The sequence below is a fragment of the Alligator sinensis genome, unplaced genomic scaffold (genome assembly GCF_000455745.1).
Source record: "Alligator sinensis unplaced genomic scaffold, ASM45574v1 scaffold502_1, whole genome shotgun sequence".
Classification (NCBI taxonomy): domain Eukaryota; kingdom Metazoa; phylum Chordata; order Crocodylia; family Alligatoridae; genus Alligator; species Alligator sinensis.
The window spans coordinates 197,403-212,276 of NW_005841896.1; the positions used below are offsets into that span (position 1 = coordinate 197,403).

General features: G+C 48.2%; 1 protein-coding gene across 1 annotated transcript in view; it reads left to right on the top strand.

Annotated features, from left to right (window-relative positions):
• The window catches only part of DENND5A (DENN domain containing 5A), a gene marked incomplete at its 5' end in the record, with an annotated part of 95,965 nt that continues 81,091 nt past the window's right edge, over positions 1–14,874 (top strand). Inside the window, one exon of the mRNA XM_014517200.1 lies at positions 1–70. Coding sequence (XP_014372686.1) covers positions 1–70 — 70 coding nt within the window. The remainder of the gene's footprint in view (positions 71–14,874) is intronic.

Consider the following 14,874-nt stretch of genomic DNA (forward strand, 5'->3'; position numbering starts at 1 on the left):
CGCTTCGCCGACTACTTCGTGATCTGCGGGCTGGACACCGAGACCGGGCTGGAGCCGGACGAGCTGTCGGGTGAGTGGCGCCGGGGCCCTTTGTCCGCGCCGCCGGGCGGAGGCGCCAGCGCTCGGCCTGGGCCTCGGGCTCCGCGCAGCCCTTGTGCGTTGTTTGCTCCCATGCCCGTGCCCTGCACAGCGGTGCCCGGTGGCGGGTGCGCACGGCATAGCGGGGTGCGCGCACGCGGGATACCTGTGCCTCGAGGGGTGTGTGCATTGTGTGGCTGCAGCTCCCTGCCTGTGCCCGCTGTGTAGATGTATGTGCACTCTTGAGCTGCGTGTGCACAGTGCCCAGCTGTGCCTTGCCGGGCGTGCACGGTGCCTAGCTAGTGGTGTATGCACACTATGTAGCTGCATATGCACACTGTATAGCTGTGCCTTAGCAGGGCGTGCACAGTGCCTAGCTGTAGCTAAGGGTGTCTGCACTAGCTGTGTGGGCGCTGTATAGTGGTGTGTGCACAGTGCCCAGCTGTGCCTAGTGGCATGTGTACACTGTATAGCTGTAAATGTACACTGCATAGCTGTATGTGCACTGTATAGTTGTTTGCACAGTACTTAACAGTGTGTGAGCAGTGCCTAGCTAGTGTTGTGTGCACATCAGCTGTATATGCACATTGTATAGTTGTGCCTAGCACTGTGCTGCAGTGCCTAGCTGTAACTAATGGTGTCTGTGCATTATCTAGCTGTATGCACACTATATAGTGGGGTATGCATAGTGCCCATCTGTGCCTAGCTGTATGTGCACACTATATAGCTCTATGTGCGTAGCGCCCAGCACTATGTGGTATGTGCACACTGTGTATTGTGGTATGTGCACGGTATCTAGCTGTGCCAAGTGATTATATGCATAGTGCCTAGCTGCCCATGCACACTATAGAGTTCTGTATGCACAGCATGTAGCTGTGCCGAACTGTACACACACAGTGCCTAGCAGTAGGTGCACACTATATAGCTGTTTATGCACAGCATCTAGCTGAGCCTAGCTGTACATACGTGCACAGTGCCTACTGCCTAGCATGTACTTAGCTGTATATGCACACTATCTAGCTGTATCTATATCTGTATCAGATCTACCTAGATAGATATAGACAAATAGTGTGTGTGTATAAACTTTATTTTTAGTGTTTAAGAAATAGCGCCTGGCCTTCTAGAAACAGAGAACTAAAGGGGCTCATGTTACCTTGCCTTCCAACAACAATAAAAGTTCAGGATGATGAAAATGTTCTAAAGGACAATAGGTTAACAGCGTTTGCGGTATTCTCTAGAAGGAAGTGCACTCTTGTACCACCGGTTTCATCTTTCCTGGAACCTATGTCATTTTTATCTGATGCATGCTTTTTTTTTTTTTTTTCTTTTTTTGTTTTGGAACAGCTTTCTATCTATATGGGTAGGAATGCTGTCCTGTTAGAAACCTTCTGTTTTTGTATTAAGTTTACCGATTGCATCTTGATAGACTGCATCTCGATGCCTCCTCTTCTCTGTGCGCTTCATTTTTATTTCCACTGGACTGATTTTTGGTAGGAGTAAGACCTTTATTCATAGAAAAAGCACACCAACATCTGGTTCTGCTGTAACTCTGATATACCACCACTTAAGTTAGTGTAGTTAAATTGTTTTTACATTGATGTACCAAAGCTCAGAATCTGGCTCGTTGTTCCTTTTTGCCTTACAGCGTGCATCATGGTATGAGATGGACGTTTTGTACTACTTTTAGTAAGTTTGACGCAAAACTCTTGGTTATGAAACTAGGTGAGAAAGGTGACCTAATTTGGCACTTTGAAACTAATTTTATAATGTGCTTTGTAAGATGCACGGTATGAAGAAGCAAGCGTGAGTGTTTTAAAAATGTTAGATTTTAAGAGTGTAATGTTTTATTAAGAGCCGGAGGTGAATCGGATTCATACACTGAAAACAACTGAGGCTTCCTGGTTTCATTTTTTGTGGATCCTATTATTATTGTGTGTTCGCAATGAATTCCACAAGATTTGGCACTGTAATGCTTCCTTTTATCCCCAGCCTGCATTCATATAAATATTTTTTTTTCATAATACAGTTTTTCATCAGAAACATAAATTTATTACTTTGAGCTAGCTGATCAAAAGATTCTTGCTTTATATGATCTTATGTTTGAAATACCAAAGCCTACAGCATGCTGTCAGGTTCTGCTTTTCCTTGCCAAAGGATGTAAAGAAGAATAAAGGTCCTGACCCTGTGAGCTGTTCTGTGAGTGTGTAGTGGCCTTCCTGCAAACAACAGCTTGCAGATTTGGGGCACTGTTTTTGCTAGGATGTGGGAGGGAGTCTGCAGATTCTTTGTTAACATACCCAAAGAAGAGGGGATTGAAACAGCAAAAGGCAGGGGGGCGGAGAAAAGCATTTCTGGTAATTTTGCTGCACATGACTTAGTTGGAATTTCAGGATATTCTGATGAGCTTAATAGGATGCTAATATAAGTTGTGCATGGTAGTGTGTTGGCAGATGTTGCTTTTGAAAGCTAAGTTCAGACTTTTTTATATAAACAACTAAAATGTCTGATCCAAATTCTGTTTATGTTGATGGAAAGGGCTTCCACTGACTTTATTGGGCTTTGGATCAGGCTCCTAGAAAGCCTGGGACTTCCTTTTTAAAAAACAAAACAAAAAAATCCCAAAAACTTATTATTTGAATTTAAGGAATATTGTGTAGTTTCTTCTACTTCTGTATTGAAAAAATTCTGCATCCTTGTACTGTTGAAACAATTTGCTTTAGTAAGGGTCCATTGTTTAAACTGAGGCATTGGTGTGTATAGTGGGGGAAACAAACCAACAACAACAAAACTAGTTTAAACACAAACAGTCCCCTGACTGGAGCATGCAGATTCTCTCCAAGCCAGGTCTGGCTTGAACACAGCCTTAAAATGATGTCATAGTAACTGAAACTTGCTACAGGAAGCTGACAATTGCTGCTAGAACCCCTAGGGATGCTGCCAGCCGACTTGGTTTTAACCAGGCTAATGCAGTTGTATACCTTAAGTATTCAGGTGCAGTACTGGTAATATAGCATTTTTTTTCCCTGTAGTTTCGTAAATCAACAATAAACTTATGAATTGCACTTGTCTCTCTAGTTATTTTTGCTTACAAAGTGTTCTTTGACTAGCACTTTTCCTATATATGCTAGAACAATGTTTTTTAACTTGTGGCCCTGGGATTCTGCTGTCTGTGTTTAAGGGGTCTGGGAAAGACTACTATAATCAATCAAAAGTATGTGAATATCTACTCATACAATTCAAAGGGGTCTGTACCTCCATTTAAAACTGATTTTGGGGGTCTACAAATGAAAAACATTGAAAACCACAGTGTTAGAAGGTAACCAAATGATGCAGGCATAACTTCACCTCCTGAAGAAGTTAACTGACTGCCAGGAGATGTGTGTTGAATGCAAAACTTCTGCTTTACTATCTGAATAGTCATTATAGTTACAAATGCCATTGTTAACCTTTGCATTCAGAATGCTTTAAAAATAATATTTTCCATACTGCCAAGTTACTGGTGAGTGTGTGTGTGATTAATTCTCCTGGCATGATTATTTGAACTTCAGTTTTTATGGTGGTGTTTTAGTATTCTCAGTGGATGTCTGGTTGTAAATCTTTGTAGCTGCTTTTGTAGCTAGTAGTTAAAATTTGACATTTTGATTCTGTTAAAACCTCTTCCCCAGTGGTGACAGCAGTGGAGGATGGGTGAGGGGTTGAGGTACAATTCCATAAATTTTGTAGAAACTCCAGAAAATGATGATAAAATTCTTGTTGTTGCTTAGGAAGAGTTGATTTCACACAGCAGCTACCAAGACAGTTATTTACATCAGGGGTATGAAACTCAAGTGACCTTGCAGGCCATATTTCCTTTTGGCAGCCAAGGTGTATGCCATAGCCAGGGATGGGTCATCTGGCTCATGGGGTGTCTTGCTCCCCTTGTTCCCATAGCTAACTGCTGCTGATTTTAATTAACAGTAGTGACTGAAAACTGTAAATATGGTGGCAGGTGAGGTTAGGGGGTGAGCATTCGCAGTGTTAAGTCACTGGAAGCTGGCCAGCTCTGGCAGTCACAGGAATGGTCTCTGGATCAGATTCAGAGGTGGGTTGTCCAGCTTGTGACATGGCCAGGATGACCTGCCTCTATAGGCTGGATCTCCCCTGTGGACTGGTTATTTGATGCCAGTTGACCCACAGAGTCATTCTGGTAATCAGGAAAGGTTCGAAGAGCTAGTTCCACCAAAATTAAATTCTCACAAACGTTACATGTAGAAACATTTTAATAGCAAATTTAATAATGAAATACAAATGAGAAATAAATGATTAAACAGTACAGGAAAAAGTTGATCCAAGCAACTTATTAACATTTGTAAAATGGACATTTATCTAAATAAATAATCTTATTAATGTTTGCAAGGATTTAAAATTAATTTCCTTATGTCCTAAAGTCTTAAAAAGCCTCTGACAGGTGATCTGCCTGTTGGGGAAAAGGACCTAGGTTTTAAATTTAAGTTTTAAAAGAGCACTTATCTTGGTTCATCTGCAGATGGGCTATTCAGCAAAAAGAGCAGTTCAAGGTTGAAGAGCAAAGATTGAGGTGAACCTAGATTATAACTTCATTGGCCACCTTAGTATAAAAAATATCTACTAAATAAGGCCAATATTTAAAAAAAAAAAAAAAAAAAAATGTTCCTAACAGATCTGGCTTAGAACAAAATGTAGCTTAAGTAGGGGATAAAAATAGATACATGAATATTAATGGACATAGACCAGGGGTGGGCAAAATATGGCCCGCAGGCCGGATCTGGCCCACGAGGCCATTCTGTCCAGGCCTGCGGGGCTCCTAAAAAATTTAGAAAATTAATATTTTTTCTGCCCTTGGTTCCTGTCAAAAATGACAGGAACCAAGGGCAGTAGGACCCAGGGGAAGCCCTGGTGGGCACCCACAACAGCAGGGCCTGCCCAGCCCCGCCCCTGCAGGTGCCATGTGGCTGCCCTATGCCGGAACTTCAGGTAAGGGAGAAGGGGGGGATGGGGAAGGGCAGGGAAGGAGCCTGGGGAAAAGTTAACTGGTGGGGGGAGGAAGCGGCCCTGCCCCATGCCCGGAATCCCACGCTGCAGCCACTTGCAGCCTGCCTGGGGCTGCCTGTGCCTGCTCTGGACAACCCTGTGCCGGCTGCAAGCAGCTGCAGCAGGGAGTGCCAGACCCTGCGCTCAGCTTTTCCCTGGGCTCCTCCGCGCCGGGAAGGAGTGGGGAAGGAAAGCGGCCCTTCCTTGCCTTGTGGCCAGTGCTCCCTGCTGCAGCCACTCGCAGCCTGCGTGGGGCTGTCTGGAGCGGGCACAGGCAGCCCCAAGTGGACTGCGAGCGGCTACAGCACGGGGTCCCGGGCATGGGGTGGGCGAGGGGCCACTCCCTCCCCCATGCTCAGCACCAGCTTGTAACCCAGCCTCACTGCCAGGCCTGGGCCCTGCGTTGCTCCAGGCTCGCCTGTTGGGGACTGCACGTGGCGACAGCTGCCGCAACCCCCACTGCTTGCCATGCTTGGCAGTGTTTGCCACTGCCGCCTCTGTGCTGCCCAGCGCACAAGCTCTGGGTGGGGAGCAGCAGCCAACGCTGCCCAGTACGGCACACGGGGGGCCGCAGCTGCTGCTGCCACGCGCAGTCCTGACGGGTGAGCCCAGAGCCGACGCAGAGCTCAGGCTGGCAGCAGGTCCGGGTTACAAGCTGGTGCTGAGAATGGGGAGAAGTGGCTCCTCGCTCGCCCTGTGGCTGGCATCCCCTGCTGCAGCTGGTTGCATCCCATGTGGGGCTGCTTGTGCCTGTTCGGGACAGCCCCGCGTGGGCTGCAAGTGCCTGCAGCAGGAAGTGCCGGCCACAGAGCGGGTGAGGGGCCTCTTTTTCCCACGCTGAGCACCGGCTTCTTCCTGCTGGTGAGCAGGGGGTTGGAGCTGTGCGCTGCCCCTTGCCTGTACCACGGGGCTGGGGGGCACTGGGAGTGAGTGGGCGGAGAGCCAGCAGGAGCACGGGGCCTGCACTGGTGTCCCAGAGCCAGTGCCGGCGGGGCCTAGAGCAGGTGGCAGGCGTGCAGGGTCCCAGCTGGCAGGGGCTGTATGGAGCCAGACCAGCTCCCCCCTCTCCTTGTTGGTGCAGCTCAGCCCGGCTCCACAGACCCCTGCCAGCCTGTGCCCTGCTTTGGGCCCCACCGGTGCTGGCCCAGGGTCATGGGACCAATGTCTTGGGACCGAAGACATTGGAACGTTGGTCCCAAGATGGTGACCGGGGGCGGGGCAGTTGTCAAGGGGCGGGGCTACCCATGCGGCCCCCAACAGCCTGTCAAAACTGGGTAGTGGCCCTCTGCCTGAAATAACTGCCTGCCCCTGGCGTAGACCCTAACTGGCATAAAAGCACTAAATGCACTCTAAGCAAACTTTAGCCTACTTTTGACCCATCTGGCTCATACTTTCTAAAATTACTTTCATTTTGGAAATTCTCTTGTTTGTTCTTTTCCTTTCCTTTGTCTCTCTCATAAACTTTTGAAACTGAACGTAAGCAAATTCTATATACCATGTTGCCATTAAGGGTGCACTGATAGAGATTTTGGCGGCCCATACCGATGGCCGATATTTAAGGAGGCATGTTGGCCGATACCTATCTGATACAGGTGCCATCAGCTGGTAAGTCCCTTGTGGTGGACGGGGAGGGGGAAGGGAAGGGGCATGGGGAAGCAGATAAACACCACCTCCCCACAGTGAGGGAGGGGGCAGGGGCAGGTGCTGCCTAGCCGGTGCGGGAGGGGTGTGGGATGGAGGCACAGCTCGGGGTGGGGGCAGCTCCTACCACTGCTTGCACCCTGGGAGGGTGGAGGAGGGGGGAGCATGTTTTCTCCAGATCTGCACGGGGTGGGGTGGAGCGGAGTCAGACTGGCACTGCCCCAGGCTCTTCTTGCCGGGGGCTGGGCTCAGAGAGGTCTCTGGTGACCCTGGGAGGAGGCTGCAGCCCCCCAAATTTCACTGCAGCTCCGCTCCCAGGCCTACACCGCTGCAGCCATGGCTTTTTCTGGTGCTTGGGCGGAGGTGGGGCATTGAGCTGGGGCTGCACCAGGCAGCAGCATGGGGCTGGGAGCAAAGTTGAGGTGAAATTTGGGGTGGCTGCAGCCCCCTCCCTGTGCTGCCAGAGCCCACTTTGAGCCCAGTGCCCAGCAAGAAAAGCCCGCAGCTGCTGCCCGCCCCATGTTACACAGATCCGGGGGCACACGCCTCCTCTCTTCCCCCCCAGCCCCGCCCTCCTGGAGTGCAAGTAGTGGTGGGAGCTGACCCTGCCCCCTCCCTTGCCTCAGGGGCATTGATCTGCCCCACGCCCCTTCTCTCTCCGCTTCCCTTCCAACTTACCAGCTGGAGGCAGTTCTCCACACTGTCGGCTCTGCTCCGTGCTGCACTTTGGCTGCATGTAGCATGGGCATTTATCGGCCAAATTATCAGCCCAGTCTAGCCCTATTTTCCTATGGTAAAATGGTTTCTCCTGGAACAAATGCAATGTCTGTTTGTAGTCACAGTGTAACATAGAATCATGGATAAGCAGGGCTGGAAGGGACCTCACGAGGTCATCTAGTCAAGCCCCCTGCCTTAGGTAGGATCATTCCTATCCAAACCATCCTATACAAATCTATCGCCTTGCCACTTAGCAAAACTACAGAGTCAACTCTTACCCAAAACCCAGGGCATAACACTTTAACCTGCCACAGGGAAAGCAGAGGGCATCACGGTGGCCAATGTCCTGCTGCTGTCTAGGTTGTTAATATTTTTACAAGAGATTCCTGGAAGAGGGCCTCCATCCCTGCTACTGAGGAAGGCAAAAACCTCCACAGTCCATATCAATCTGGCATTGGAGCAAAATTCCTTTCTGACCCCAAATATGGCAGTCAGTCTAATGCTGAGTGGAGAGGCAAGACCCTATAGCTAGGAACCTCCTACACCAGGGGCGGGTAGTTATTTCAGGTGGAGGGCTGCTTACTCAGTTTTGGCAGACTGTCAAGGGCCACATGGGTAGCCCTGCCCCTTGATAACTGCCCCGCCCCCTGGTCACCATCTTAGGACCAGTGTTCCAATGTCTTTGGTCCCAAGACATTGGTCCCATGACCCTGGGCCAGCACCAGTGGGGCCCAAAGCAGGACACAGGCTGGCAGGGGTCTGTGGAGTCGGGTTGGGCTGCACCTGCAGAGAAAGGGGGGAGCTGGCCTGGCTCCGTACAGCCCCTGCTGGCTGGGACCCCGCGCTCCTGCTACTGTTCTCTGGGCCCCGCTGGCACTGGCCCTGCGACACAGGTGTGGGCCCCGTGCTCCCGCTGGCTCCTCGCCCACTCACTCCCAGTGCCCCTTAGTCCTGTGGCAGCGCACAGCCCTGACCCCTTGCTCGCCAGCAAGGAAGAAGCTGGTTCTGAGCGCTGCGAAAAGTGGCCCCTTGCCCACCCCGCGGCTGGAGCTTCCTGCTGCAGGCACTTGCAGCCCATGCGGGGCCGTCCTGGCACAGGCAGCCCCATGCAGGCTGCAAACAGCTGCAGCATGGGGTGCTGGCCATGGGGCGAGTGAGGGGTCCGCTTTTCCCCGCGTTCTGAACCAGCTTGTGACCCGAACCTGCTGCCAGCCTAGGCTCTGCGCCGACTCTGGGCTCGCCCATCGGGGCTGCTCACAGCAGCTGCGGCCCCCCCGCGTGCTGTGCTGGGCATTGTTGGCTGCTGCTGCCCACCCAGAGCTTGTGCGCTGGGCAGCACAGAGGCAGTGGTGGCAAACACTGCCCAGTGTGGCAAGCGGGGGGGTGGCCTGCGCAGGGCCCAGGGAACTGGCGGAGGCTCCCTGCTGCAGCTGCTTGCAGCCTGCGCAGGGTTGTCTGGAGCAGGCACAGGTAGCCCCAGGCGGTCTGCAAGCAGCTGTAGCGTGGGGTGCTGGGCATGGGGCAGGGGAGGGGCCGCTTCCCTGCCCCCTGCACTCAGCTTTTCCCCAGGCTCCTTCCCTGCCCAGGGTCCTTCCCCGCCCTGCCCCCTTCCCTCTTACCTGAGGTTTCCGATGTGGGGCAGCCACATGGTCCCAGTCCAGAAGCCCTTGCTGGGGCTTCTGGCAGGGCCGGGCAGGCCCTGCTGTTGTGGGAGCCTGCTGGAGCTTCCCCTGGGTCCTACTGCCCTTGGTTCCTATAATTTTTTAAAGGAACCAAGGGCAGAGAAATATTAATTTTCTAAATTTTTTAGGGGCCTCGTGGGCCAGATGCAGCCCGCGGGCCATATTTTGCCTATCCCTGTCCTATGCCTAGATTATCCTTGACCAGTGACTGTCCAGTCTCTTCTTGGACACCTCCAGTGATGGAGAGTTTACAACTTCTCTAGGCAGTCTGTTCCGCTGCCTCACTGTTCTAACAGTGACGAAGTTTTCCCAGATATTCAATTTAAACCTACTTTGCTGCAACTTCAAGCCATTGATCCACATCCTACTCTATGCAGCGAGAGAGAACAGGTGTTCTTTATGGCAGCCCTTCAGATATCTGATGGCAGCTGTCATATCCCTCCTTAAGCACCCTTTCTGCAAGCTGAACATGCCTAGCTCCTTCAGCCTCTCCTCATATGACTTGCCTTCCGAGCTGGTTATCATCTTTGTTGCCTGTCCCTGGACCCTCTCTAACTTATTCATATCCTTTTTAAAATGTAGAGCTGAGAACTGCACACAAGACTCCAGATGAGGCCTAACTAGTACGGAGTAGAAAGGCACCATCACCCCCTGCGTCTTGCACCTAATGCTTCTATGCATCCCAAAACCACATTTGCCTTCTGTGCAGCTGCATCACACTGCAGACTCATGCCAAATCTATAATCTACCAAAATTCCAGATCCTGCTTCATAGTGCTGCCATCCAGCCAGGTGTCACTCACTTTATATTTGTATTTTTGTTTATTCTATCTGAGGCATAGCACTTTGCATTTTTTCAGCATCAAACTTCATCCTGTTAGCCCAGCTTTCCAGTCTGTTAAGGTCCTTTTCAGTTGTGCTCCCATCCTCCAGAACGTTTCCAATCCTTCCTAGTTTGTCTTCTGCAAACTTGCTCAAGAAGCCTTCTGTGCCAGCATCCAAATAATTAACAAACATGTCGAACATTACTGGGCTCAGGACAGATCCCTGTGGGACTCTATTCAAAACCTCCTGCCCTTCTGACATGGATCTGTTTATAATTACCCTTTGCTTGTGGCTAATGAGCCAGTTGTCTATCCACCTTACAACAGTTTTGTCCAGCCCACAGTAAGGCAGAGATCACAACTGCTTGATAAACCATGAGCTTGGCTTCAGATCTGGTGTTGCAATCTTTGAATGCCTGTTTCTTCAGGCATCCAAAGGCTGCACATGCACATTTGAGGTGATGTTGGATTTCTTCATTGATGTCAGCCTTCTGCAAGAGATGACTTCTGAGATACGGGGAAAAACTCAACGTTTTCCAGAGTTTTACTGTGAGTCTGAATTACCAGAGTTGGGGAGTGCTGAGTAAGAGCTTGTTGACAGAGGGACCCCATTCTTCTGAATGTTGAGCACCAGTCCCAGTTTCTTGTATGCCTCAGTAAAGATGTCAGCGATTGCCTGAAGGTCTGCTTCTGAGTGAGCACAGATTACAGCATTATCAGCTTACTGAAGCTCAATGATTGAGGTTGGGGTGGTCTTGGTTTTGGCTCGGAATCAGCTGAAATTAAGCAGCTTACCATTCACCTCAATTTTTGAAGTACTATCAACACTGCCTGTGGAAGATCCTTCAAATCCAGTGGAAAGAGAGACGCACCAACATCAGCATCCTTTCGCAAGCAAACACCACTAACAATGAGGCGATGATCATCTGACATCAGTGTTGCTGGACTGACCACGTCATTTGCATATCCAACTCCAGACTCCCAAAGAGAGTCTTATTTTCTCAGCTCAGCTGAGGAGAATGCTTGAAAGGAGAGCAGGGAAAGCGCTTAAAGAATGTCCTCAAGGCCGACTTGAAGTAATGCAACATTAGCATCAACTTGTGGGAGACTATTGCCCAGGACTGCCCCAAATAAAGGAAGAGTCTACTGCAAGGATTTCAGTACTTTAAAACCTTATGACAGCAGCAGAAGACGGAAAAGCGGGAATGTCGGAACCATCGTGTTGCGGACTGAATCAAGAATCCAGAACCACCCACCCAACACGTGCCTGTGTTGCAGTAGAATTTGTCGATTCCAGATCGGCCTTATCAGCCATCTTTGGACCCACACATAAGACAATCCTGGAAGACAGTCATCCTCAACTGCAAGGGATTGCCAAAGAAGAGCCCACATTTCTCCAGTTTGTTTACCAGAAGGTCATATTATGAGAAGTTGCGGAAGTCCAGATGCACTATATCCACTGCATTCCCTTTTTCCACAAAAGTAGTTGCTTTGTCAAAGAAAGAGATCAGGTTTGTTTAATATGATTTGCTTCTACTAAATCCATGCCAGCTGCTTGAGATCTGTTTTTGCTTGCGAATGGACTTCCTTAGGATATACTTCAGTACCTTCCTGGGTATTGAGGTGAAGTTAACTGGTCTGTAATTCTCCGGGTCCTCCTTTTTTGTCCTTTTTTAAATTTTTTTTATTTGAGGGGTGCTATGTTGGCCCTTTTCCAGTCCCCTGTTCCCCCATACCTTGCATATCTCCCACAGCTTCATGAATATTATCACCAAGGGCTTTGAGATCTCCTCTGCCAGGTCCTTCAGTACGGTTGGGATGAAGCTAATTGGGCCTTGCTGACTTGAATTCATTCAGACCCATCAAAAGCTCTCTGACTGTCTCTTTCATTATTTTATGCCTCAGCTGTATTGTTGTAGCCATATGGATAGGAGCTCTTACTTTAGGTCCAGTGTGCTCATTGGACATGTAATGAGGAGTATAGAGTTCTTCATTTTTAAATCAGAATCACTTGTGTTTGGATTGGTTGGTCATAAATACCCTGGGTTAAATAATACTTGTGACAACAAAAAATTAAATTATATGGGTCTGGTAGTGCCTCTCTCTCTTTTTAAAAAAAAATTATTTATTTATTTTTTTAATACTCCATTCTTTTAAACTGAAGAAGTGTTTTATTTTCTCATTGCCTGATTAACAGTGTATGAGGGGAAAATGATAAATTAATTTATTTTTCTGTTTGTATAAGTTGAGTCGGGGAGTGTCTGCTGTATAAAGTAAAACTACGGAATCATAATTTGGATCCCCACGTTGTAATCCAATAAAAAGTGACTTGCATATGTGCAGAATTTGGGTGTTCTTGAATGTAACTGCTACCTCAACAAATATGTAATTCACATTTCTTACCTAATGGCATACAGTGGAGAAATACTCAAAAGAATGCAAAGATCTGGTTTGGTGAAGTCTCTCTCCTGCTGGGTTTTTTTTTTGTAATAAACCTATAAAAATGGCATTTGCTACAAATAGTTTAACTTTTATACTGGGGCCATATTGAAGAGACTATTTATTACCATTGTATTTAAAAACTGTGTACACCCTGCTCTTCTAATCCTTCTACTGGCTCCCTGTTCTTTACTGTTTATGATGCAAAGTTCTTGACCTTTATTTCAAGGCCATTTACAACTTTGCCATTTCTGATTTCATCTCCCTTGCCTTTTACGATTTTATCCAAAACTACTTCAATCAGTTATTCGTTTGATCATAAATGCCAGTCTTGAGTGTTTACTTATCAGTTTTTTTTCCCCCTAAAGTTTTTGTGTTTTTCCTCATGATGCTCCCACACTCAGGAAATACTGTTGATGAATATATGTATGAGACTCTTTGCTGTTGCGGCGACCCCCACCCTGACCTGCTTCTGCCCTGACTCCTACAAGAAGCTGGCCAACCAAGAATATTTCACTTGTAGAGAAGCCAGTTTTAGGGAGAGCCCATTCCCAAACTTTCAGGTGGATTGAAGCTAAACAGGTTGGCAGTCAAACAATGCAACTAGAACACTGTTTGTCCCTTCTCTTGTGTGTAATTGGACTTAAACTCCTGTGGGAAAAGCCCTTGCTTAACTTCGTGTTCATATAGCATCTAGTGCAATGACATCTTCATCCTAATTAAGGCCGGGGGTGCACTGATAGAGATTTTTTGGGCCGATACCCATGGCCGACTTTTAGTGAGCCATATTGGCTAATACTGATCCAATTCTGATATGCAGCTGGGCATCATGGCGAGCAGTGTCTGGCCAGCAAGTGTTGTCGAGGAAGGGGCATTGGGCAGCGGGGACAGATGGTTGCGCCTGCAGTGAGGGAGGAAGTAGGGGTGGGGCAGGGGCAGATCCTGCCCAGCCAGGGCGGATGCGGGACAGAGCCGTGAGCAGTTTATCTGGGTGGAGGGGAGGCTCCTTGTGCTGCACACATCCCAGGAGGGCATGGTGGGCGTGTGCCCCCAGATCTGTGTGCAGGGCGAGGGTGGGCTGGGGCTGTGGTGGTGTCAGGCTCTTCCTGGTCGGGGGCTGGGCTGGGCTGAACTCAGGGCAGGCGGCGGTGGTAGTGGTGGTGGTGTGGGGGGGAGCTGCAGTCACTTCAAAATTCATCATAGCCCTGCTCCAGCAGCCCTTCCACCTACCCTGAGTGCAGCCTGGCCCAGCCCCCCTCTTGGAAGAGCCTGGTGCAGCTGTGGTAAAAAAAACAGTGAAAACTAAGAACTGACATATTCCAAGGGGTGTGCTTTGATTCTGGGGGTGCCTCAAGTCCAACATGTTTGAGAGCTACTGCTTTAATCAAACAGTCAACATTTGTTAGTAGCAACTTGTTGGGGTTCTGGTGCTATGTTGTTCTTAAGTAGCTGATGCTGTTACTGGGAGTGTCCCCTGAATGTGAATTATAGCAGTATTTCCTCTGGGAATGTTTTTTCTTATGACATGGTTGCTCTTACCTGGGACTGCTGCAAGTAAGCATTGAATATATTGAAGGTGCATTAATACATTAAGGAAAATATCTAGAACTGAAATAATTTATCAAAGAGCTTTCAAAATTTCTATCGTTTCCTGTGCCCTACTGTCGCATTTTTTTGCTAGCACCCAAAGTGGTACAAACTCTTTGACTTCTCTGCAGCTACACCAAAATTTAATCTGGCCCACACTGTAACAGTAGTTTTTCTCTTTGACGATACAATAGAGGTATTGTTCTCTCTCTCTCTCTCTCTCTCTCTCTCTCTCTCTCCGTTTTGAAGTCCTCCTTCTTGAGTCCTTTAATTTTTCTTTTACAGTTGCATTGACGGTTTGCAGCTTTAGGCTTAGAATAGAAATTTATCCAAAATATTTCTTAGTTGTAAGGCTCCCCTTCACCCCCCCACCCCTCCACCTCCCTTAGGGCATTTTTTTTCAAAACCTTTTTCTTAGAGTTTTGAGAAATGACAAGACTGAGGAATTTGAAGTATTTGTCTTTGTTAGTTATTTAACAAAATAAAAATGGCTCATTGTATCAGAACATTGTACATTTCCTTCTTTGTGGTTGCTCAGAATAACACTGTCAGCAGCTGTTTGGATGTCGGACCATGACTTATATACTAGTTAGTTGTCAGACTTTAGTTATCCTACCAAAAAAAAATGTATGTCAGTGGGTTTTCGTTCTTTCTTAAGCTAGCAAGTCAAAAGAGAAAAAATATTATGCTTAATTCTGATTAATATTGCCTGTAGCGACTGACATTTGCTGTTTGTTTTGTATTTTCCTCCTTTTGAGAATAAAAGTAAAATTTTATGATGGACTTGAACCCTGCAATAAATTCCTCTGTGATGCTGCTTACTCCTTGGCAAAATAGATGCGTTCTCTCTCTGTCCCC